General features: G+C 40.3%; 2 protein-coding genes across 3 annotated transcripts in view; one reads left to right on the plus strand and one right to left on the minus strand.

Moving 5' to 3' along the window:
- MNAT1 (MNAT1 component of CDK activating kinase) overlaps positions 1 to 10,190 on the minus strand; it is a 167,354-nt gene extending 157,164 nt beyond the window's left edge. The window contains exon 1 of the mRNA XM_054567473.1: positions 9,967 to 10,190. Within this exon, the coding sequence (XP_054423448.1) occupies positions 9,967 to 10,055 (89 nt within the window). The 5' untranslated portion in view covers positions 10,056 to 10,190. The remainder of the gene's footprint in view (positions 1 to 9,966) is intronic.
- Positions 10,191 to 16,584: 6,394 nt separating this feature from the next.
- SIX4 (SIX homeobox 4) lies at positions 16,585 to 25,717 on the plus strand. 2 transcript variants are annotated; one of them, XM_054567472.1, is made up of 4 exons: positions 16,585 to 16,642; positions 16,851 to 17,683; positions 20,338 to 21,023; positions 24,452 to 25,717. In XM_054567472.1, exons 1-4 carry the CDS (start codon positions 16,640 to 16,642, stop codon positions 25,246 to 25,248), a joined length of 2,319 nt encoding a protein of 772 aa, XP_054423447.1. In that variant the 5' UTR covers positions 16,585 to 16,639; the 3' UTR covers positions 25,249 to 25,717. The 2 variants fall into 2 exon arrangements, with proteins under 2 accessions (XP_054423447.1, XP_054423446.1); XM_054567471.1 differs by lacking the exon at positions 16,585 to 16,642 and having other exon boundaries at positions 16,742 to 17,683.
- The last annotated feature ends 632 nt before the right edge of the window (positions 25,718 to 26,349 follow it).

Genomic DNA, 26,349 nt, shown 5'->3' on the forward strand with positions numbered 1-26,349 from the left:
AGAATCTCTAAAATGCACCATCTACATGATCCAGTATACAACTGAAAAAAGTACTAAACATGAAAAAAATAAAAGTGTGGTCACAAAAAGACCAGTCAATAGAAAACAACCCTGAGACAGCGAAAAAGTTGGATTAAGCAAACAGAACCTTTTAAATCGCTACTGTAAATATTCTTAAAGAATTAACATAAAATATGTTCAAAAAATTACAGGAAAATATATTCAAAAGAAATAAAGGAAAATATGATCATAATGAGTATACAGAGAGGAAATCTAATCAGAGAAGTTAAAAAAGAACAAGATGAAAACTATAGAACAAAAAGTACAATATCAAATGAAATATCTACTGAATGGGCTTAAGAGAAGATCAGAAATGGCCGTGGGCAGTCAGTGAAGATAGTCAATAGAAAGTATCTAATATGAGGAACAGAGAGAAAAAAATCAAAGAAAAATTAATAGCACCTCAGGAACTTATAGAACAATATCAAAGAGTCTCTCATACATGTAATTGGAGTTCCAAAATGAGAAGAGAGTGAAAATACTACAGAGAGAATCACTGAAATTTTCCAAATAGGATGAAAATACATTGCCTTACAAATCTAAGCCCAGCAAACCTCAACTAGGATGAATATAAAGAAAACCACACCTAGCCTTATACTCAAATTGCTAGAAACAAAAGATAAAGACAAAATCTTGAAAGCAGCCCCAAAAGATTTTTACATAATGGGACCAAAGATATGAGTAACAGCTAACTTCTCACCACAATGAAGATTATAAAACAATGGAATGCTATCTTTGAAGTGGTGAAATGCCAACCCATAATTTTATAGTCAACAAAAATATCATTCAAACAGAAGGATGAAATAAAAATATTTTCAGATAAATGAAATCTAGGAGACCTCTTCACCACCAGTCCTGCACTACCAGAAATTCTTCAGGCAGAAGAAAATCAATACAACTATAAAACCACATCAAAGGAAGAAAGGACTCCATCTTATAAAAGACTAGCTTTCACTACTTTACTCTCACTAGGATGTGTATAATCAAAAAAAGATAAAGAGTAAATGTTAGCAAAACATGTAGAAAAACTGGAACCCTCATACACTGCTGGTGGGAATGTAAAACGGTGCCGCCACTTTGGAAAACAGCATTATAGTTCCTCAAATGATTAAACAAAGAGTTATCATATGATCCAACAATTACACTCCTAAGTACATACACAAGGGAACAAAATGATTTGTCCCACAAAAACTTGTGCATGATGTTCATAGCAACATTATTATAATAGCCAAAGGGGGGGGGGGTGACAAATGTCCATCAACTAATGAATGGATAAATAAAATGTGTTATATCAATTCAATGCACCAGTATTAACAAAAAGAAATGAAATCCTAATAAATGCTACAACATGGATGAACCTTGAAAACATACTAAGTAAAAGCCAATCACAGAGGACTGTACACTGCATGATTCCATTGTATGAAATGTCCAGCTCATGCAATCTGCAAAGACAGAGAGTACGTTAATGGCTGCCTAGGGCTGGGGAGCAAAGGGGGAGAGGAGAAGAACAGGGGATGATAGTTAAGTGGTAAGGAGTTTTTCTTTATGAAGTAACAAAAATGTTCTAAAATATACTGTAGTGACTGATGCACGTCTCTGAGAATATATCAAAAGCCACTAAACTCTACACTTTAAATAAGTTAATTTTATGGTATATTAATTATATCTCTATAAGGGTGTTTTTAATGACTATTTTTTAAATTTTCTACATTTCCTTCAAGACAACTGTTTAAAGCAAAATAACAACAATGAATCATATATAGAAGTAAAAGATAGAACATCATTAGCATAAAGGATGAGAAGTGAGTAAATGAATTATTTTATTCATATTTGTGGGGTAGTGAAGTGGGAAGTAAAAATAGGGCAGCCTCGCTGGTGTGGCTCAGTGGGTTGGGCGTCATCCTAGGAACCAAAAGGTCACTGGTTCAATTCCAGGTGCGGGCATATGCCTGGGTTGACCATGTGACATGCAGGGGATCAATCAATTTTTCTCTCCCTCTCTTTCTCCCTTCCTTCCCTCTTTCTAAAAAATCTTCAAAAAAAAAAAAAAGAAATTGAAAAATAGGGTGTATCAGATGTTGACTCTAAATAGACTTTGAAAATGATGAACACTGTTATACCTAGAGAAACTACAAAAATAAAAATAAAAATGATAAAATAACTACAAAGACCTATTGTTAATAGGCCAATGCTTGAAAATACTGAATTAATCCAAACTAAGGCAGGAAAGGAATAAGAAGAATAAAATGAAAGAGACACAGAAAGTAAATAGACTTAAACCCAGTATCAATAATTACATTAAATAAAAAGCAATTCACACAGCAATCAAAAGACAGAGATTGTTGAGGAGTAGGTTAAAAACAGAATAAAAAAAAAGGCCCAACTATGTACTGTCTACTTAATATAAGACACATTGGTGGAAAGCAAAAGGACAGAAAAACATATGCCATCAAACAATAAGCATAAGAAAAAGGCAAAGAGTATTTTCAAGAGATAAAAAGAGATTTCATAATGACAAAATGAGAAATTCATCAAGGCACAGCAATTCTAAATATCTATGTACCTAATAAGAAAGCTTCAAAATACTGTATATGAAGCATAACTACACTAAACGAAGAAATTGATAAATCCACAATCTAGTTGGAGTAATTGGTAATTGAGAAGATAAATTAGTAAAGATATATTCAACAGAAGATCTGAGTAACACTATCAACAGAACTGCCCTAACTGACATGTATAATACATTACACCCAACAGCCAAAGAACACATATTCTTTTCAAATATACATTGATTGCTCACCAAAATGGACCATATGCTAGACCTTAAATAAATTTCAAAAAAAAATTTCAAAAGACTGAAATTTAACAGAGTATGTTCTCTTACCATGACAGAATAAAATTAGAAATTAAGAACGATATTTCTAGAAAGTCCCCTTTTCTAATTCTTCTACCCAGAATAAGGGCCTCTTCCTAATTATTTTGCCCAGAAGAGGTGCTGTTCCCTAATTTGTCCAGCATATCAGTTTAAACAAATAAATATCACTAGTGAATTATTCTTCCCAACAATAAATAAATATAACCTTAACCTGATAAAGCTTCTAAATATAACTAATAATTTAGAGAAAATACAGAAGAACATTATGCAATACCTCAGAGATCCAACCAGCAAAATTCAAACGGGAAACTCTTGCAAACTACCCACTAACATCAGTAAGTAAGAGAGAAAGAGCAACAGAGAAAAAAAGTAAGAAGGCAATAGAGAGAAGTAAATATGGCAAAATATTGACTTTTATGTATTCTACTTCTCTGCCTGAGATAGAAATTAAATTCTCCAAGACTGTAGTTAAATGGAGTCATAGACATAACTGACTCCACCCAATGCAATATGCCTTTAGAATTCTATGAAAGAATTCTGTGAAAGGCCCATTTCTTAAAATAGGTGGCCCTGATAAATAAAGAAAAAAATTACCTTCTTCTGTAAGTAAGACAAAGTGCATCCTTGAATTGAAAAAACAAACACACATGGAATCCAACCCTCTTTGATGTGCATGCAATCAATTCATTTGGGTATCTGCTGGATTGAATTCATACATAAAGGAATACACCTCCTTCAATTGTCAGCAGTTGAAGGAGCCAAGTATTTTCATAATGTTTTACCTCTTTTTTCCTCTCTACCCCTGTATTTTCTCCCATAAATAGTACTCCCAATTAATCTTTCCATAATCCTATACTTCCTACCATTTGGGAAGCAATCCATCACTTGCCTCCAAAAATGTCTTTGCTCCTAAAATGTCTTTGCTACTTTCTACTTGCCCAAAATGTCTGCTACTTGAGGACAGAAACAAAAAAAATGAGTAAAATCGTGTGATAGCCAGCCTCAAGATGGCCCAGTGACACCTGCCTTACAGTATTCACACTCTTGTGTGTAAATATCCTCTCATGTTGTAATAGCATTGTTCAGTGTTAACAAAATACAGCAGAAGTGATGGTGATGTCACTTCTGTGATTAAATTATAAAGGCTCTGTGGCTTCTTGTTCTCTCTCATCACTAACTCTGGGAAAAGCCATGTCATGCACAGCCCTATGGAAGGCCAAGAGGTAGAACTGAATCCTCCTGCCAAGAGCCACAGAGTGACCTTGGAAACAAATACTCCAGTCTCAGAAACGAGCATGAGAGAACCTGATCAGACCTTGAGCCAGAATCACTCAACTAAGCCACTCTCAGATTCCTGACCTTCAGAAACTATGTAAGATAATAAATGTTTGCTGTTTTAAGCTAAGTTTGGGGGTTTTTCATTACACAGCAATTGATAACTCATACAAATTAATACTAAATAATAATACATACCTGCTCCTCTCAGATTAACATGTGTATTATAAAAATGCCCAACTTCAAATCCATGAAATACATGCTATACAAATTCAACATACTTCCAAATCAAAAGTATTTCACATCAAATCCATAAGGTTTTATTACCTACCAGAACAGTGAGAGTAAAAAAATAATAACACCTAATATCAGCAAAGATGTGTGGCAATAGAACTCACCATATATAGTTGTTAGGAACATGACCAACACAATCTTTTTGAGAGCTGGGCTATATTTATCAAAATTTAAAAGTAACATACAGTTCCACTACTTAGGCATTTACCCTGAAGTTTGCTTGTTATATTTCATGTTGTATTTGCCTAACTGCTCCAAGCCACAGACAGAAGATAGATAAGACAGAAAGATAGATAATTCATTTACACCAGAGGAAAACTGGAAACCTAAATATTCATTTAAAAACTTGTTAAATCAATTATAGTACAAGTGAACAATGGACTACCATCCAAATAAAATAAAATAAATATATATAAAAATAAAGATGACATTACACATGCTGATTTAGAAAAGATATCCAAGATATACCTTTAAAGTAGACATATAATCCCATTTACTTGAAAGAACATGATAATGAGCTCATATTAAGAAAATTATAATAGAGCCATTAAAATTAAAACTATATTTTCACATTTTGTAGTCTCATTCACTTAAAGGTAATCATTATTGTGCAAGTCTTTCATAGCAGGTCAAATAAATCTTGTTTTAATTTCATTTTTGCTTAGTACCTATATCATCCATAAATAATAATGATAATATGATAGCCAATATATACTGAACAAATACTATATGATAGAAACTCTATTAAACACCTCCAAATATTTTGCATATCTTTTTTAATTCTCAAATACCGTAATATAGGTAGCACTGTTATCTGTACTGTACAGATAAGAAAAATGAAACACAAGGAGTTAATAAAGCCTCAGAACCTACAAGAGCAAAGAATTCTAAAACAGAAATTTGTTCTCTTAGCCAAATACCCTTTAGTCTTTTACTCATTTGTTCATATTTCATGTCAAAAAAAGGACTATAACCCATTTATGATAAAAACACTCAGCAAAGTGGGAATAAAGGAAGCATAACTCAACATAATAAAGACCGCACATAGGAAACCTACTGCCAACATCATACTCAATAGGCAAAAACTAAAAGCTTTTCCCTTAAGCTCAGGAACAAGACAAGGGTATCTGCTTTCCCTGCTGTTATTCAACATAGAATTGGAAGTTCTAGCCACAGCAATCAGGCAAGAAAAAGAAATAAAAGCCATACGAATTAAAGAGGAGGAAGTAAAACTGTCATTATTTGCAAATGACATGAGAATATACATAGAAAACCCTATAGTCTCTGCCAAAAAATTACTCGACCTATTAAGTGAATTTGGCAAAACGGCAAGATACAAAGTCAATATTCAGAAACTGATGGCATTTTTGTACATAACAATGACCTATCAGAAAAAGAAACTAGCAGCAAAATCCCACTTAGTATAGCAGCAAGAAAAATAAAGTACATAGGAATAAATTTACCCAAGGAGGTAAAATACCTGCACTGGAAAAGCTTTAGAACACTGAAGAAAGAAACCGAGGAAGATACAAGTAAGTGTAAGCATATACAGTGTTCATGGACTAGAAGAATTAACATCATTAAAATGCCCATACTACCCAAAGCAATATACAGGTCAATGCAATTTCTACTAAAATATCAATGGTATATTTCACTGATCTAGAACAAATACTCCAAAAATTTATATGGAACAAGAAAAGATCCCAAATAGCCTCAGCAATCTGAGAAAAAAGAATACAGTTGGAAGGATCACAATATCTGATTTAAACTATACTGCAAGGCTACTGTAATCAAAACAGCCTGGCACTGGCATAAAAACAGACATATAAATCAATGGAACAAAATAGAGAGCCCAGAAATAAACCCATGTATCTATAGTCAATTAATATCTGACAAAGACTGAAAAACAATAAAAAGATAAATAAAATAAAATAGAAAAAATATTTGACAAAGGGGGGACAAGCATACAATGGAGTAAAAATAGTCTCTTCAATAAATGGTGTTGGGAGAACTGGACTGGTTCATGCAAAAGAATGAAACTAGACCACCAACTTACACCATACACCAGAATAAACTCAAAATGAATAAAGACTTAAATATAAGTCATGATACCATAAAAGTCCTACTGGAAAACATAGGCAGTAAAATTTCAGGTACCCCACATAGCAATACTCTTGCCGATATATCTCCTAGGGCAAGGGAAATAAAAGAAAAAGTAAACAAATGGGACTACATCAAATTAAAAAGCTTCTACACAGCTCAAGAAACCATTATCAAAACAAAAAGGGAACCAACTGTATGGGAAACCATATTTGCCAATGATACATCAGACAAGGGTTAAATCTCCAAAATATGATGGTCTGTCCAGAAAGTATCCAGCCATGTACTATGAAAAATAGAGGCATTTATTGAGGAAGATACAAGAAACATTGTACACAGGACAACGACATCTCAGTCCCCTTCTAAGTAAGTTTGGGACCTCACACAGTTCTCCCAGTTGCCATCAGCTGCCCCATAGTACTTTTCTGAATCTCATCAACAGTCTGAAATCTCTTCCCTTTCAAAGGTACTTTTAGTTTTGGGAAAAGCCCAGAAGTTGCAAGACACCAAATCTGGGCTGTACCAGGGTTGAGTCACCTGGGTGATCTGATGTTTTGTCAAAAAACTGTGCACAAGACGTGACGTGTGAGGAGGTACATTATCATGATGAAGCTGGCCATCACCAGTTGCCCATAGCTGTGGCCTCTTAATCATCCAAATAGTATCTGTGGAGGAATGTTCAAGCTTAACAAGAAATCTGATACAGACTCATTGTTCTACTTGTTCATTTTCAGTACAACAGCCACACAGTACACATGCTCACTCAACATCTTCCACCACTCCCAATGACTGGTACAGTGAAGTCATCACTGTTCACACACAGGCATTTCAGTCCTTTCTTCTTGGCTGCTAAGTCATATCAATGTCATGCAAACCATTCTTGTTATATTAACAATGGTTGGACTTTTTCCAGACAGACCTTGTATATTAAGAACTCATATGACTCAACACGAGGAAGACAAATCATTCAATTAAAAAAAATGGGCAAAGGACCTGAACAGACACTTCTCCAAGGAGGACATACGGATGACCCATAGACATATGGAAATATGCTAAACATAATTAGCTATCAGAGGGATGCAAATTAAAACCACAATGAGATATCACCTCACACCTCTCAGAATGGCCATCATTAATAAATCAACAAATAACAAATGCTGGCAAGGATGTGGAGAAAAGGGGACCCCAGCGCACTGTTCATGGGAATGGAGACTGGTGCAGACACTGTGGAAAACAGTATGGAATTTCCTCAAAAAATTAAAAATGGAACTGCTGGGGATATACCCTAAGAATCCTGAAACACCAATTCAAAAAAACATATGCACCCCCATGTTCAAGCAGTGCTACTTAAAATAGCCAAGTGCTGGAAACAACCTAGGTGCCCATCAGTAGATGAGTGGATCAAAAAACTGTGGTACATTTACACAATGGATACTATACAGCAGAAAGAAAGAAGAAACTCCTACCTTTTGTGACAGCATGGATGGAATGGAAAATATTACATTAAGTGAAATAAGCCAGTCAGTGAAAGACAAATACCATATGATCTCACTTATAAGAGGAATCTAATGAACAAAATAAACTATTGAGCAAAATAGAACCAGAGACATGGAAATATAGAACAAACTGAGAGGCCAGAGGGGAGTAGGGAAAGGGACAATGGTGGAAAGAAGGGGAAGGAACTAGTCAAAGAACATGTATGAAAGACCTACGGACATGGACAACGTTGTGGGGACTGACTGTGGGAGCAGGGGATGGGCTGCGTGGAAGAGAGCAAAGGGGGAAAAAATGGGACAACTAATAGAATAACAATAAAGAAAAAAAGGACTATAAAACATAGTCTATATCTAACAAATTAGCAAATAAACCAAAACAAATGCAAAACTGGAATGCCTAGGACAATTCTTAACTCTTATGAGAAAGCAAAAAGGACTAAGGATACAACAAAAGCAATTTCTAATTAAAAAGTAGGTATTTTATAATTGACTTTAAAAATGTCATTTATTTTACTGAAATCACATAATCTTCCCTGACTGGCTAATTTCAACTAAGCAAACATTTCTTCCAGTCAATTACATTTATTATCCTTCAAAAAAAGCAAACTTCCTTTCCTTGAGCATGACTGTAATAAGCCTGATACAGGAAAATGAAGAAAAACTGAACAAAATCTCTCTAAAAACCTATAGTATTTTCCTTGCTTCCCTTTTTCGCACATCCTACTTAATTACTTTTACCTTATTTTTAATCTTAAACCATTCAATCATGGATAAAGAATAAAAATAAAGATTAGATAAAATACAGAAAAGAGAGACCAATTAAGTTAATAAAACCCATTAAATCATCATAACTACAAATAATTGTGCAATTTATGCTTACCTAAAGACCTTGTCTACCACACTGTAGGTTATCCGTCATGTTTATCTCTGAGAAACCTCAGAGAAAACTACAGGAATACAAAATATGCTCACCATAACATAGCACCTTACGTCCCATACTTACAGAATAACCTTTAGTGAGCCACATCTAACCATAAAAATGTGGTAGGAAACACTATAAGCAATCCCTGCACTTATTTTTCAAAATACACAAACACAACCTCTCTCCTTTACTCAACCCCCGCCCCCAACTACAAAAATGGACATTCCAGAGTTAAAACATTCTGTGTTCCAATTCTGGCACTATTAAAGGACTTTGAGCAGTCTCGGTTTCCCTCCCTGGGAAATGGGAAAGACACTAGTATTTACCTAGTTGTGGTAAACGAGGAGAGATAATTCATAGTAAAGCGCTTAGAACTGTGTGTGTGGCACATAATGTGCCCTCAATAAATGCCAGCCATTATGTCTCCAAAATTAACTGCCTAGAGTCTGGACTGTTCTCCACTTTTGTGATGAGAATCTAACCGAACTCCATCAGGACAAGTGGGCATACAGACGGGGTTTTCAAATTAACTTACGCAGAGGCAGCAGGATATTCTCACAGTAATTGTTATCACAGCACTTTCGCTCATTTCAATAAAATTATCTTGCGTGAAATTAACACTCCCGATCCCCCACGCTTTTAACCTGCGATATAACTGGACCCCAGTGGACGACACAGCCTGGGAATACAGTCAAGATTTTTCGGCTCTGAAGGGGAGAACCTGACAAAACTGCTAGACCACATCTGGGAACCGGCAATCCAAAGAAGGCCAGAGCGGCGGCTACAGTCCGTTTACAGAAACAACGTTCCCTTTTCCCTTTTTCCTCCCACTGTCGAAACTAAAGCCGCCCTTTTCTCCTCTGAACCGAGGCCAAGCATCTTTCGGCTCTCTCCTCGAACCCTGAGCGTTTCACCCCCATAATATCCACTGTCTCTAGACTCACAGAGTGTGTCCGCACACATTCACCATCAGCTTCAAGGACGGGTTCCGGTATTTGGTGGTCTTACATCGGGGGCACCCCTGATCGTCCATGGCGCCTTCTTTCGTACGGACTCCCCGACCAGTGCCAGTCACCTCCAAGCCCCCTAAGAACCGACGCCAAACAGGTTCCCACCAACAGGCTCTCGGCCGAGACGGTCCCTTTGCGAATGAGCACCGGCGGGGAAGAAGCACTTGCAGCACAAACGTTCCGGCCGCGAGGTTTCCGGTCGTGCTGCTGAAGTAAGGTCTTAGCTTCCGTGAGCCAACGCAATACCTTGGATTTCGGGGGGAGGGCTTTCCAAAAGGCAGGTTGTACACAAAGCCTCATCTCTGTGCACATAACTGTATTTTTTTCAAGGAACTGTTTCACAATTAAGAACACAGATTCCATCTTGTTCTGAATGAAAACACTTCCATGGTTTCAAAGATTTATGCCTGGTGTACATATTTGATAATTCACACTAGTGTTTTCTTTTGAACAATTTAATAGTCTGTGTTTTATACTTATCCTTTATACTTGCACAGCCATGCAAACACAGAAATACTATGCATTCGCAGATAGAAAGTTTGGAAAAGTTATCTGGAATGAAACTCTCTGCATCAACCCTTAGTATGACAGATTCTCACTAAATATCAAAATATTAATATCAATTATATCTGGCTTAACAGTGTCACCTGGCTCTAATGTCTCTTACCCTCCCCGCATCAAGACAATATTGGGTGGAGGGGGGATATTCTCTACGAGAATATAAACTTGATTTCAGCAATCCTAAAATCTGAGAGCCTGACTCTGGAAATTGTTAGCCACATTCACTGCATTTAACAAGGTTGGAAAAGTGAAGTCTGTAAACAGCTCTATTATATAACAAACTTCCACTGTAAGGGACATATCTTCTTCATCTCCATAGCAAGGATTGGTTGATACTTAATAAATAGAGAAAGTGAAAAATGAGTGAATGGCTATCAATAGTAGTATAACATGAAAATTTTTTGCCAAGCATGATCTTATAATCTGACCCAAATTCCATCAGAATACAAAGCCTTTCATAGTCCATGCAATGAACACCAGCTGTATACACTCACAGTAATTTAAACTTTATATAGCACTTTTGCTCTTTTCAATAAAAACATAAGAAGCAATACTCCAACTCTCACCTTTTTAAACAGTGAACACAGCAGGCAACCCATAACGTGGAAATACATTTGGGGTTTCCATGGGATATGAACGGGAAACCTGAAAAACAAGTGAATACCACATCTGAGAAACAGAAGTCCAAAGCAGGTCATGGCAGCACAGAGCTTCGTATTAGTATGCAGACATAAGGGATTCACCTAATAAATAAGTCATCATCTGCTTGATCATAACATTGTTCGTGTACAAGATCAAACCAAACGTAAGTTAACTAAAATAGGCAACATCAAATGATATGCCAACCTGGAGGCTTGTTATGCTGCTATTGGGTTACTGAAAGAGAACACATTCAAACCAGTTACATGACTCAGAGAGAAGCTCTCTAAAAATAAAAGCAACTTTCAGAATCTTTATATTTTAACAGAGCAAGAAACTTCTGGTGAGCAGGGAAGAATGAGTATAGTCAGTGAGCAAATAAATTTTTTAGTCCTTACTACAATAATCATGGAGTTAGAAACAGTAGAAAGTTATAGATTTGGCTGGATTCAAGCGTGGGCTTCATTGCTTACTAGCTACATGACCTAAGCTTCAGTTTTCCCAACTGAAAGTTGAAGATAACGCTTGTAAAGATTAAATGAGATATTTCATTTAAAGTACTTACTATAGTACTTAGCACAGAGTTAGAGCTCAATAACTGTTAGCCATTATCAATAGTACTATGAGTATTATTAGCAATAGTACCTAAAAGAGGCAATGTAATGTAATGGAAAGAGCCTATTCTTTTAAATCAGACAGACTTGTTTGAGCCAAACTTCTTACTCTCCCTACCTCTTTCCTTCCTCCATATAATATACTGCATAAGATTGCTTTAAGGATTAAATTTCATGATATGTACATATACAAAGGCCTTAGTGCAATGCTGTGTACGTAACAGAAACTCTGGAATGTACAACATTATTACTGGTGGGATTCACTAACAGAATGATCAGAAAACTTTGAGAAGGAAAGCAATGATAGCACTAGACTTCAATTCAAAGAGGACATCAATCTAGGTTAAAACTACCAAGCTATCAAGCTTCCTACATTTCTGAAGACAGACACATTCCAATAATGGACCACTCTTCCCAAATCTGCTCATCCTCCAGCATTCCCATCTCCATAAAGAGTAGGTTCTACCCCTTTCGGGCAGTGTTTCTCAAATGCAGGCTCTCCTTTCCAGGCCCAGGGCTATGGACCCATGCTGGACTTTGTCATCTGAAGGGCATATTCAGATATCATCTTTCCCTTTCCCCTACCAATGTCTTATGGAAAAGAGATCCTGTCCCACAGGCTGGGGATGTCTCAGTGGGCCTACCAATAGGCCCTCTGGCCTTGGGGTTGACATACAACCCTTGCTAGACCAATCAAAACTCTTCCCTAGAATTTTTCACATTGGCAGTAAGGGAAAAGCAGCACCACCTCTTTAATGAAGTCGGAAAATGTAAGCTGGCAACTATGGAGAGCCGGAGAGTTGTGGTTCCAAACCTTCTGGGGAAAGCCCTTTGAAAGACTGAAGCTAACTCGAGAAAGGCAGGGACAAGTGAAATGGAACAATCGGTCTTCAAGTCTAACCAGCTGCATTCCTGCTCTTTATACTATTTGGTATTATGATCCAGTAAATTCATCTTTTGACCTAGGCCAGTTCAAGTCAGGTTTCTGGCCTTTAGGGAAATCCATAGCACCACAAAAAGGCAAGAATGCTGCTACCCCTGAGAAAGCACTAGAACCTGACACTCATTCCATCTCTGTCAGGATCTTTTTCCTACGCTATTACCCATGCAACTCAGTAATTCACCCTCCCTATCACATACTGTTCATCAGCATCCCCAAAGGGGGGAAGTTTGGTCACTGAGAAGTCCCAAGCATTACATTCAAAGCTTCCTCTACCAGCCTTCACTCTTCTCCTCCTGCAAGTTTTTAAAACCTCAGAAAAGTATTCTGACTTTTATTTTGGGGCAAGTGACCATCCCTGGACCTATCAACCATGGCCATGATATAACGCAGACAAGACCACTGCAGAAGGAACACTCCATGCACTATCTCACAGCAAACTGAGCACCTCACTTAAAGTCCTTCATGATTTGTCCCCCACATGCCTTTTCAGCTAATCTCCCACCACACACTTACATAAAACCCAAACTCCAGACACACTGAATTACTCAATATTTCAGAAATATACCATGTAACTTCACGGTTCTATGTTTTACTCATTTTGTTCCCTCTGCCTCTAGTGAGCTCTATCTTTTGTCTCTCAAGAATTCTTGTCCTTAAAGGCCCAGCTAAAAACCTACTCCTGACTGCCCTCCTCCTCTCAAAATTAATCTCTTTACCCTCACCACTCCCACACCCCGTAAAGTATTTACTTACGAATGTCTTATCTCTCCCAGAAGTTTTTACACTCATCAGGATAAGAGATCCCAATATATTCATCTTTTTATCCTTCAGTACCTGATGCAATACCTTATAGTTAATGAGGACTCAATAAATATTTGGAAAATGAATGATCATTCAGAAATGTTGACTATATATCATCAACCATTGGTCACTAAATAACAATGGAACACCTTCTCCACCTGGAAGATAACTTTAGAACTTTCTTAATGGTACCTGTACATAAGCTTTCTGAAATAGAAAGAATCTTCCAAGAAACAGTTATATGGCCTTCCCTCTATCTTTCACACAGGAAAAGTCAGCTTTGAGAAAGAAATCTCCATTCTTGGTGGCAACACCATTAAAAATATGCAAGCAAAGTGTAACATTTTGTGCTAGACCAAATTTTCTTCAGTACACCAAAACGGCAAAACATTCCCATATATCCTTACTCTGTCTTTGGGCAGGAAGGAAAAGATACAGAAACAAACAGCTTGATTTTGACTCTCATACAATCTCAGCCTCAACTCTGTTCTCCCAAATTACAGCACAGCAGACCCAATGTTTACAGCATGGCAGACATAAGTAGAAGCAAGTATTAATCAATTTTACAAATAATTTGGCAAAACCAGTGCTCTAAGGTTAGCTCTACACAACCTCAACTCTGGTGTTCCATTGTAGCTGACCATGTTCGAGCTGAGGACGTCCAGTCCACTTTGAATTGCTGCCAGAATGAACTCTGAGGCTCAGCCCACTAAAGAATCCAGAACCTGGTGCTGGATTTCATTCTGGTCCTAAAGGAATCTCCTCCTGGAGCTATAGAATACCAAGCTAGTTCAGGCTCCAGACAGCAACAAAAGTTCACTGTTGCTTCTATATAATCATTGAACTTGGTGCTCTGGAGGCCCTATACAGAGGACATGCAAAGAAACCCAATACATGGTTTTTCAAGTCAATGCACTATATTCAATAGATAATACACCTGAAGAAGACTCTCTGACCTGGACTTGGATAGCCCTAAATAATAGACAAGTGGATTTCCCTTAGGTATATATACAATGAAAAGTTTCCTACTTTGCGCTATCAGGAGGAAGATAACAAACATTTGACAAAGATTAATTATGTCCTGGGTGCTTTTTGGCACATCTTATCTCGTTTAATCCTTGCAACAATCCTCTCCACTTTTTATAGTTAAATAGCTAATAAATGGTAGAGCTAGGATTAAACCTACATGTTGCTAGCTGATCCCCAAGTCCACATCCTTTCTACTAAACCACATTACCTCCTGTCTACTTTCCTTTGATAAATATGCTTTTAAAATTCAAGGAACTAAATGCAATGTGGCATCCTGGATTAGATCGTGGAACAGGAGACAGACATTAATGGAAAAACTGGTGAATCCAAATAAAGTCTAGAGTTTGGTTAATAGTATTGCACCAAAAGTTGTTTGGATAAATGTATAATCACAATGTAAGATGCTAGCTTTAGGGGAAATGGGGGAGATAGTATATGGGAACTCCTTAGACTCTTTTTGTACATATTCCATAAGTCAAAATTACTCTAAAGTAAAAAGTATATTTTTAAAAATTCAAGGAAGATATGAATCTCAGATGTTGTCGTGAAGCTCAATATCTAACTCGGTATTTCCAATGGGGTAGGAACACATGGTCTTTTCCATGATTATGAATTTTTAATCTACCAGAGAGGTCAGTGCTAGCTTCATTGGGGTTGTACAAAGTAAATTAAGTACAAAATCAAATGACATCTCGGTTGACCAGCAATAAAATGCAGCCTGTCCATGAAAAAGAACACTTACCAAATTCATCATAATAGCAGGTGACCTAAACAGCTGCTTTCTAGTATGCTGAAGTAGGCAGTTATGGGTAATTGGGAAACAGAAACAACACAAGGCCACCCTGAAGTAAAGGTTAGGATGATGTCATTAAAATGTTGGATTTTGAGCAAAAGACCAGCAAGTGGACCCAACTGACTCACAATAATCAGAGAAGCGGAGATGCGTTCATCCTTTTTTTGAGCTCTTTTACAAAAACCATGAAGGAAAGAGGCATAACTGCAAACAGCAGCAAACTCCACCCCCAGGCACTTCACCTCAAACCAGAGGGCAGGCAGTCTTCCATCTGTCTATGCTGTGGGAAGAGCTGCTGATCCTGCATTGATCTCCTCCAAGACACCTGCACATCAAGATGGTGCTTCTACCAGGAATATCATCTCCAAAGAACTATTCATACACTTACATTTTTAAAAAATGTTCATAAAGAAGACTTACATTTACATACTGTTATCTAAATCTAATGCTTGGTTCTCTTCTGCCCCACTCACACAGGATAAATGTGCTTAAATATTCTATATGCTTAAGTTCAATGAAGGTGGATTTCAAGCCCTTCATGTGACTTTAGATGAAACACATTTTTTCGAAGGCTTTTTGTTTTTGTATTCTCACTGGGCTATTTATACCCCTTATTTTAAGGTTCCAAGCATTTTTCCCTCTTTGGAATTTTAATTTACTGTAAATGCTTCCCCAGTGCCATTCTATTACTGACCCTTTTGAACACTCTTAATAAAGAAGTCGTTAAGGGGGTGGGGAGTAAAGGAGAGTAGGGAGATAGGGAAGCTTCTGAGTTGTCCTCTCTAAAATTCTGTCATCTGAATGCTGAGGGGGCTCTCTTTGTTGAGAGTTTCCCATTCGGACCTTTAGGTCACACAATTAATATTCCCTACGGAATCGTAGGGACTGTCTTTGAAAGAGTCTGTTGTCCAGTTTTCAGGCCACATTAGGTAATTTCCCGCCCAGGAACATGGCCTGAAAAGAATGTCGGTGTTCTCCTTCAGGTATAGGTGCCTGGGGGTCAGGGGGGAGAGGGAAAGGCAAGGGGTGGAGTGGGAGGCGGGTGATCGACAGGGATAGAAACGGTGTCTCCTCCTCCCTCTGAATGTGAAATAGCCAATGAGGTGGCGCGGCCCGGCCGGCCCGGCCGCCAGTGCCATATAGTATGCAGCAGCCCGGGGAGTCACGTTGGGGGAACAGCAGAAAGCAGCTATCCTTTTACACTACTTTGCTCTAGCAGCTATCTTAATGGTGACTGCGTGGCCGGGGGGAAACCTGATCGGCCAGATCCAGCCGAAACCGGGAGGGAGGGAGTGGGCTTTCCGGAGGGGGGGAGGGGGGAGGGAGACGAAGAAGGAGGAGTAAGAGAGGGGGAAAGAAAGAGGAAAAGAGTGCGAGGGAGTGAGGGAGGGAGGAAAATAAACAACAAAAAATGTCCTCTTCCTCCCCCACCGGGCAGATCGCAAGTGCGGCGGACATCAAGCAGGAGAATGGGATGGAAAGCGCCTCGGAAGGGCAGGAGGCGCCTCGAGAAGTGGCGGGGGGCGCGGCGGCTGGGCTGAGCCCCCCGGCTCCAGTCCCTTTTACCCTGGAGCCGGGGGACGCGGCCGCCAGGGTGAGCGGAGAGGAAGGGGCAGTGGCGGCAGCGGCGGCGGCTGGAGCGGCAGCGGATCAGGTACAACTCCACTCGGAACTTCTGGGCAGGCACCACCACGCCGCGGCCGCCGCCGCCGCGCAGACCACACTGGCCTTCTCGCCCGACCATGTCGCCTGCGTGTGCGAGGCGCTGCAGCAGGGGGGCAACCTGGACCGCCTGGCCCGGTTCCTGTGGTCCCTGCCCCAGAGCGACCTGCTACGTGGCAACGAGAGCTTGCTGAAGGCGCGGGCGCTGGTGGCCTTCCACCAGGGCATCTACCCCGAGCTCTACAGCATCCTCGAGAGCCACAGCTTCGAGTCGGCCAACCACCCGCTGCTGCAGCAGCTCTGGTATAAGGCGCGCTACACCGAGGCCGAACGAGCCCGCGGCCGGCCGCTGGGCGCCGTGGACAAGTACCGGCTCCGCAGGAAATTCCCCCTGCCCCGCACCATCTGGGACGGCGAGGAGACGGTGTATTGTTTCAAGGAGAAGTCGCGCAACGCGCTTAAGGAGCTCTACAAGCAGAATCGCTACCCTTCGCCTGCCGAGAAGCGGCACCTGGCAAAGATCACCGGCCTCTCCCTCACCCAGGTCAGCAACTGGTTCAAGAACCGGAGGCAGCGCGATCGGAACCCCTCCGAGACCCAGTCCAAAAGGTGAGCGCCAACTTTCCTCCTCCTCCCCCTTCCTCTCCCCCACCCCCTTCCCAGCTTTCTTTTCCTCCTAGCGCTCGCAAACATGGCGCTTACCTTCCCCACCAGCCTGGTCCGGCTGCCCACCTCTCCCCGCCCCCACCTCTCTCCCCGTCCGAGGAAGGGGGGCGGCGGTGGCTGGGGGCGGGGGAACCTCTCTCCTTACCCTCCCCCCCAAGAAGTTTCTCGTCGCCCGCCTAGGTCTCAGTCCCCGCCCCCACCTCGGCTGGTCACTGCTGCGCTGTTTCCCACCCCCATCCCGCTGGCTTTGAAGTTGCCACTCTTCCCAGTTCGGGGGGTTGGGGGGGGTGTCGAAGAAGCGTGTGTAGGCGCGGGAAAGGCCGCTCTCACTGACGGTGGAAGCTGGTGGAGGTTGCCAGCGCCGGCTGGGTCCGCACCTCCGCCGGGTCGCACCCGCCCAGCGCGCGCCCGCGCGTCCCCGACCCCCAGGGTGCCGCTGCGCCCCCACCTTGCACAAGTCTACGCAGGAGATCGCCTTGGCGGCTCTGGAGGGAGGAGAGTGTTGGTAGGGGCTGGTGGCGCGGAAGGGGGTCTGGGCCGTCGAGGTTTTATATGACAGAGTTAATCATTCACTCTGCCCGCCGTGGCTCCCTTCGCGGCCGCAGCAACGTGGGGTGTTGGTGCGGCTCGGCTCTGCGGTGTTTTGAAACCTGATTCTGAACTCCTTCGGATCGGATTTCAGTGCCGCCGGGGTTATGGGGCTGGAGGGCTGCTTCCTGGGCCCGGGAACCCGGAGTGGCTCCCTCCTAGTACGGTGGTTGGGAGCGAGCGCAGGCTAGCTTCAGGACAGCAAGGAGGAGTGGGGGTGCTATCAACTCCGAACCTCCAGAGCGCCCACCCTGGCGGGTTTGAACTTTTTGACTGGCAGGTATTTTTTCCTCAATTGGTAAAATATAATCGGGTTTTCCACCTCTTTTGTACGTCCTCTCGAGTTAGGTAGCGAAGTAAAGTAAGGAGAAGGTCGCCTAAAGAGATGGTGTCTCCAAGCCCTCCGGGGATAGGAGAGAAAGAATCCAAATGCAGCTCTAAGGTTCTGCTCGGGGAAGGAATCTGGGAACCCGGGAGCCTGCCCCGCCGGGCGAAGGTGATCACCCGGCGCATTCCAGAACCCGCAGCTGCCCGCCCCTGTCCCCGCGCTCCAGCGAGACCCGACGGCTCCGACGTTCCTAACCCCAGGCGGGGAGGCAGGCGCTGGCCGGAGCCCGGCCTTGCGGTAACCAAAACAAAACGCGCACTGCTACCTGCGTGCACCCTTCCGCAGGCCTGCAGGAGACCCAGAGGAGGCGCTTTGGTACCGCCACCACACCTGCCCCCAGCGCCCGTGTGAGGCGGAGAATCCCGTCACTCCGGGCCCTGACAGAATCCAGGGAACTGGGGGCAGAGGGTGAGGAGCCGGCTCGGGGCACAGGCCAGCTGCCCTGCAGCTTCTGCTCCCAGGCGGGACGCGTTCCCCGTATCTTCTCCACCATATTCTACCTGCTTCGCACGCACACACCCCCTCCGCCCCCCGCAACCCTACGCTCCGGCCCCGACCCTGTTGCCTGATTTAGGCCCCTCTCCGGATCCACCTCCCACCCGCACCCCCGGTGAGTCACCCTCGCAGACGGCGGCGGCAGCTCAGCCTCAGCTCGTAAATCAAAGCGCTTTCTGCGCTCTTAGCCCCGCAGCCCAAAGCCCGGGTAATCCCCTCCCCTCGGCTTGAAAGCGAGCCGACCGCCGGGCACTGCGGGGTTGTCGGATCTACTGCTAGGCCAAGTCCCGCCGCGCTTCCAAACTGCCAGTGTCCTACTCACCATTTCTCCCCCGCCCACTTTCAGACCAAATGGGAAACCCCACCACTTTCCTTCCTCGGATTGTTACTCCTCCCAAGTGGCGGGGCTGAGGAACAGACATAGCCCTGTCTGGAACCGAAGGACCGAAGGTGCAGGGGAGGGGTCTTATAGCTACTGGGCCGCTGAGTGACCCACCTTTTCCCTCCCACCTCACCAGGGCACTGGATGGCGTATGTTAAATAGGCCCCTGTAGCTTCCTTTGGATTCAAGGGCAACTGCACCTAACAGTTCTCTGGTCGAAGTGCCTTTCCTAAAGGCTAGCCTCTTTGTTGAAAGAGTAGTCAGTCTGGTGGAGTAGCAGTTTGGGAGCAGGTGAGAAAATGATCACTTGTTAACTAACTGGCAAACAAAACAGAACACTTTCCCTCTCCCGCTCCCTTCGCAGTTTCATTTACCTTCAAAATTACACTAATCTGAATTGGTTTGAAGGGAGGGGAAGGAGTTCCTAAACAGGAAAGACTGATCTTATCATTTAATAAGTTTTTTCTATGGTATATAGATAGTGGCACATTTAACAGGAAGAAATAACTTTAATGCTATAAAAACAATTCTTTAAATACTAAGAGTTAAATTTACATCTTCCCAGATTGTCTGGTTAGAATCTGCCGAAAGGCCTTATAGTTCAAGCAGGACTAAAAGATTTCCTGCTGTGCTTTTCCTGAATTGCTGCCTTTGGTGGGGTTAGAAGCTGGTTTTGCAAACATATGGCATTATGTAGCATGTCAGCCCCCTAACCTTAATGTCTTGATTTCCCCCTCAATACAGTGAGTCAGATGGTAATCCAAGCACTGAAGATGAATCCAGCAAGGGTCATGAGGATTTGTCTCCTCATCCACTCTCCGGTTCATCTGAAGGTGTCACCAACCTCAGCCTTTCCAGTCATATGGAGCCAGTATATATGCAACAAATTGGAAATGCTAAAATACTAAGCTCTTCTGGAGTTTTGTTGAATGGAAGCTTGGTACCTGCAAGTACTTCACCTGTCTTCCTTAATGGTAATTCTTTCATTCAGGGACCCAATGGAGTTATCCTTAATGGATTAAATGTGGGAAATACACAGACAGTGTCATTGAACCCACCCAAAATGGCATCAAACATTGTGAGCAATGGTATATCCATGACTGACATTCTGGGTTCCACCTCCCAGGATGTGAAGGAATTCAAAGTTCTCCAGAGTTCTTCAGCTAACTCAGCAGTCACCACCTCCTACAGCCCCAGTGCCCCTGTGTCTTTTCCCGGACTGATCCCCAGCACTGAGGTGAAAAGAGAAGGCATTCAAACAGTGGCTTCCCAGGATGGAGGCTCTGTCGTGACTTTTACTACACCAGTGCAAATTAATCAGTATGGCATTGTCCAGATCCCCAATTCCGGAGCAAACAGCCAGTTTCTTAATGGGAGCATTGGATTCTCTCCATTGCAGCTGCCTCCTGTTTCAGTGGCAGCTTCACAAGGTAAAAGTCTCATTTGGTACTGTCATGCACCGGTAATGTTTAGCCAGCTGCTGTAAGTGACGCATTTGGTGAGAGCTATGGATTGATGTTCAGGTACCCTATTGGCTGTCACAGCTGCACAATTGCCTTGATTTGTTTCTCCGTCTTCACAACACCCATGTAATATCCAGCCTGCTTGGTTCTCTGGCATCATGGGGATGGGCTTTTATTTTTCTAACAACTGAATGGAAAAATACAGTTCATAGCAAGCCTTGCCAGGACTACAATTATAGAAATACAATAAGTTAATCGGTGCTTACAAAATAACCATTGCTTGACATTTTAAAATTAAAAATTAATAACATTGCTAAGAACACAAAATTAGTGGAGCAATTGGTAAGAATATATACACTGTACCTAAGCATTATTTATTTGACCAAAAAATATTTTAGAAGAGCAAGACTGGATCAATTGTGTTTGATTCATGTTCTTACCTTTAAGACTGAAACACACTAAAGGAAAACCAGAAGAATACGTGATTGGGTGTCTCTTGCTCTGCCTGTGTATTCACCTCCTAAATGTGCAGGTTTAGTGAAAGCAACTGAAAAGCCTTATTTTATGTTTGTGTCGTTACTAAAGGCAGTCTGCTAAAGAAAGCACTGATCTAAAATTCCGGAAGCCAGAGGCTGATATGCCAGTCCTTCACTGACTTTAATCAAGTTTGGATGGTTCTGTGTCATTTTTCTCTATATAGAAATGAGAATGGTTAGAATAGCAGTGGAAGTTTGAATTTAGGAGTGCGAGATGTTAATGCATGTTGGCCTTCCTGCAAACAAATCTGAAAGTCCAGATTGCTTTATCAATGCAAAATAATTGTTTGCCTTCAAGATCAGCTTCCTATAAAGGGGTTTTATTTTTAAAAAATCAATTTATGCACAACTTTTTTTAACAGCTATGATCTACTTCAGTTTACATGAGGCATTAATGGAAAAATTTTTAAGGAGTAAATTTCATGCTGTACATTTGTTTCTCTTTAGGTAAAATGGTAGTAAAAACGCAACAGTCCTGTAGCATACTATTTATTTTTTCATTGTTCCAGGTTATGGAAAGGATTAAGCTAAGTCACTATCCAACATAGGACAAAAATATAAAAATCACAGGGAAAGCCAAAATGCTTAGTTTTATAATAATTTACTATGGATCTAATCTCTTTTCTCTCTCTAGGAAATTTCCAAACAGTATGTAACATTTTAGAGAATATATTTGACCAAAAAGCCTGGTATATAGATTGGGGGAAGAGAAAAGCAGAAATACTTTCCACATGTAATCTAAAAAAGTGCTGCCATAGAAAATTATTGCAAACTAATGGCTAATTTTTAAAATGGGGCATTTAATATGAATATGAATAGCATTTTCAGTTTAAAAAGCTAAGCTCAAATGACAGAGCTGTCAATCCTTACACTGTCTGGGTGACTTGAAGGCTTAAGTTTAACCAGATGGGACCGGGAAGCAATGTTTCTTTATAGTAGCTGGTAGTGCAGTTCTTAACAAAGAGTTTGGGGGTTCTGCCTTTCTCAAAGAGAGATACTTGAGCATTTCTTTAAAATACCTTGACAAGATAGATAGTGTTACTATAGTTGGCATTTATATGGAAAAGCAGAGTATCTACATCTTTTTCTCACTTTATAACCTGAGAAAATAAGGGTTTTTTCATATTTTACCATCATTACAAAGTTATATTTTGCATCTGTATCATGTTTCAATTGGATTTAACTGATTTTTAAATTTATTGTTCAATTTATAATTTAATTGTAGTTATATTCAAGTGTCAAGTTTTACATCACATCTTCTTTTCCCCCTTCACTTATATGTTATACTTTCTCCACATTCAGAAATATTACTTTATTTATATTCAGTAGCTGTTGAGGAAAATGTCAGATCTATTGTTTATGGCTCTATCAAAAAATAACTATTTTATTCACATATGCACTGACAGACAATTTTACAACCACTAAAGAAAATAAACATCTGTTTCAGATGTTTTTTGCTTCAGTTTAGCAGCCAACAGGAATTTTAAAGCATACTTAAGTTGAAGTTAAATGTTTTCAAATAAAAACCTTTTTCATTCATTTGGCCTTGAACAAACATTTATGTTAGAGAAGAGCCTAAATATACATAGAAATGTTTTTTTCTTAACACCAGTATTTCCATGATGAATACTTTCAAGTGGTTAATTTTTTTTTTAAGTTCAAATAGTGTATATGTGTTCATGTTAAAGACATTGCTTTGCATTAGGATGCTTAAAAATGTTAGGAATACATAAACAGTCCTCACACTGATTTATCAATATGATGGCCATATAATCACAAATTATTGTAGTAATTGAAGAAGACATATGTTATAGGTGAATTCCCTTTACTCTTGGGCAGTTTTCTCAACAGAGCTTACCAAACATCTAGTTCAAGATCAGAGTAAACAGACCTTCGAAACTATTCTGTCACAAAACTCTCTCAAGTTCACCTTTCCTTTGTTGGCAAGATAATTGCTTTCATTTCACTATGCCTATTATGTAAAGGCTCAGAAAGAAAAGGGTTTTATTTGATGATGGGAGTGGGTTGAGGATCTGATTCATCAACATTGTCTGAGTTACCTGATTTGAACATCCTCTCCACTTTCTACCTATATTTCTTTTTCTACTTTTGGTCTCTGCAGATCGTAATATCAAGAGCCTCAAAAGATTCAAACCTTTTAGGGAAGTATTAGCTCGAGTTCTTTATATTAATCTATTTTTTTTTAAAGCATGTTGTATTATTATCATTAGTTCTCCCTATCACTACAACACTGAAAATTCACAACTGGCAAAAGAAAAGAAAAACAAAACCTACTGAATGTTTTGTTAACTTGACATTACTTTATGGTTAGTTGGGCGATAGTTTTCAACTTGCCTGTACAGGTTTATATGGTTAACTTTAAGCCCCAAGGTAAGTCATTTTATGTGGTATTATTTTCTGTGAGTCCTGAACAAGGCATTTTATTTTTATTGTGCTTTCTAGTTCTGACTGGCAGAGCTTAGCAGTAACTATCAACTAACTGAAACATAAGTTGGGGTCTATATGGAAAATAGTAAATATTCTTTATGAAACAGAAACTGGACTAAAAATTAGAACTTGGAAAAGAATTTTTTTCGCTCTTGGTTTCTAAACCCATAGTTCTCACTCCCACTTGGTCAACAGAATTCCTAGGGGAGTTAAAAATACACCTGTTCTAGGACTTACTGTGCCAGATTCTTAGCAGTGGAGCCCAGGAATCTTTAGGTGTCAGTGCTCAAGGTAATTCTACAGAACATGAGAAAAATCATGTGTGTAAAAAAGTAATTATTTCCTTTCATTATCAGTTTAATCAATGATAATCTGTACCTTTTTTTTCTTTTTTTTCTTTTTTTTTTTTAGGTAATATTTCCGTAAATTCAAGCACTTCAGATGGGAGCACATTTACAAGTGAGTCTACCACAGTCCAGCAAGGAAAGGTTTTCTTGAGCTCTCTTGCTCCCAGTGCAGTGGTATACACTGTTCCTAATTCAGGCCAGACTATAGGATCTGTTAAACAGGAGGGCTTGGAGAGGAGCCTAGTATTTTCTCAGTTGATGCCTGTCAATCAGAATGCACAAGTAAATGCAAACCTGTCTTCTGAAAATATCTCCGGGAGTGGCCTTCATCCACTAACCTCCTCATTAGTTAATGTATCTCCAACTCACAGTTTTCCCCTGAATCCCCCTACCCTACTACATCCCACTGAACTAAACCCCGACATTGCTGATAGCCAGCCAATGTCTGCACCTGTGGCAAGCAAATCTACTGTGACATCTGTCAGCAACACTAACTATGCAACTCTTCAGAACTGCTCCCTTATTACTGGTCAAGATCTATTGTCCGTCCCAATGACCCAGGCTGCCCTTGGGGAAATAGTTCCTGCAACTGAAGACCAGGTAGGTCACCCCTCCCCAGCAGTACCCCAGGATTTTGTCAGAGAACATCGGTTGGTTCTACAATCAGTAGCCAACATAAAAGAGAATTTCTTAACAAATTCAGAGAGCAAAGCTACAAGCAACTTAATGATGCTGGACTCCAAATCCAAGTATGTCCTAGAAGGCATGGTTGAGACAGTCTGTGAAGACCTGGAAACAGACAAGAAAGAGCTTGCCAAGCTCCAAACTGTCCAGTTGGATGAAGATATGCAAGACTTATAAACTTCCCCCCCACCCTGCCTTTTTATTCCTGACATCAGTGAGCAAATCTTTTCACAAAGCCCTGAGGACATAAAGCATTTTCCCATTTAAAGGGAAACACTAGTTTTGCAAATAAATGCATTCAAGAGACTTTGCATTGATCTGCATGAAGATCACAGTTAAATATACAGGAGTAGAACTGCGTTACTGCAGCCTTTTTCTTCACATATGTTCTCTTTTAAACAGATGGAGACAAAGGAACAAGATGGAATATATCAAGTCAAAGTGTATCATTTGGTTGACTTAATATAATTCTGAGGTCAAATGGAACTTGATAGTTTTTTAAATTAAAAATGTATGCACCTAACAAAATTAAATATCACTACAGAGCATTAGAAACAATACAATTCTTTTTGTTTACTTTTACTCCATGGGCATTGATAAGGTTAAGTAGCATAAATGGTACTCGACACTACTCTAAGGCTATATTTTTAAATACATGCATTTCTGTTTTTCAACATTTTTGTGAAAGTCTTGGTTTCTCTCTACACATTTCTAAATGTGATTACTAATAGTTCTGTGTGGCTGAGAAAGTTTGCAACTCCACTAAAAACTATGAAACAAATTTCGGTATGAGTGTAAATATATTAGTCCTATAAGCAAGGATTTGAGTACAGTGAATTTTATTTATGCTGTATATGTCTCTTATACTTCAGACACTACGAACTGAAAAGAAAAATGTTTTCTTACCGTTTAATTTATTTTTATTGTTTGAACAGGAAGTGAACATAGTTATTTCCAACGAAGTTTTACTTTTTGTAGGATTTTAAAAGTAATGATTTTTATCAGGAGTCTATTTAGGTCAATATTAACACTGAAACAGAAAATCCAACTCCCAATATTGGAATTTTGGTACTTTTTTTCACATCCTTGTTCTTTAGCAGCTCTCTGATTCATTTAAATATGTTTTATATAGAATTCTATGTGCCTTTTTACCTTGTGGCCTTTTTTATTATTCTTACTAAGGTACAGAAGTGTCAACAGAAGCACTGATGGCTCTTTTCTACTATTCTAACAGGGTTAATTTCACACAGAATTGCTTTAAATCCGAAGAACTTAAGT

The sequence above is a fragment of the Pteronotus mesoamericanus genome, unplaced genomic scaffold (genome assembly GCF_021234165.1).
Source record: "Pteronotus mesoamericanus isolate MK-2021 breed Mesoamerican mustached bat unplaced genomic scaffold, CSHL_Meso_final contig_182, whole genome shotgun sequence".
NCBI classification, from domain to species: Eukaryota; Metazoa; Chordata; class Mammalia; order Chiroptera; family Mormoopidae; genus Pteronotus; species Pteronotus mesoamericanus.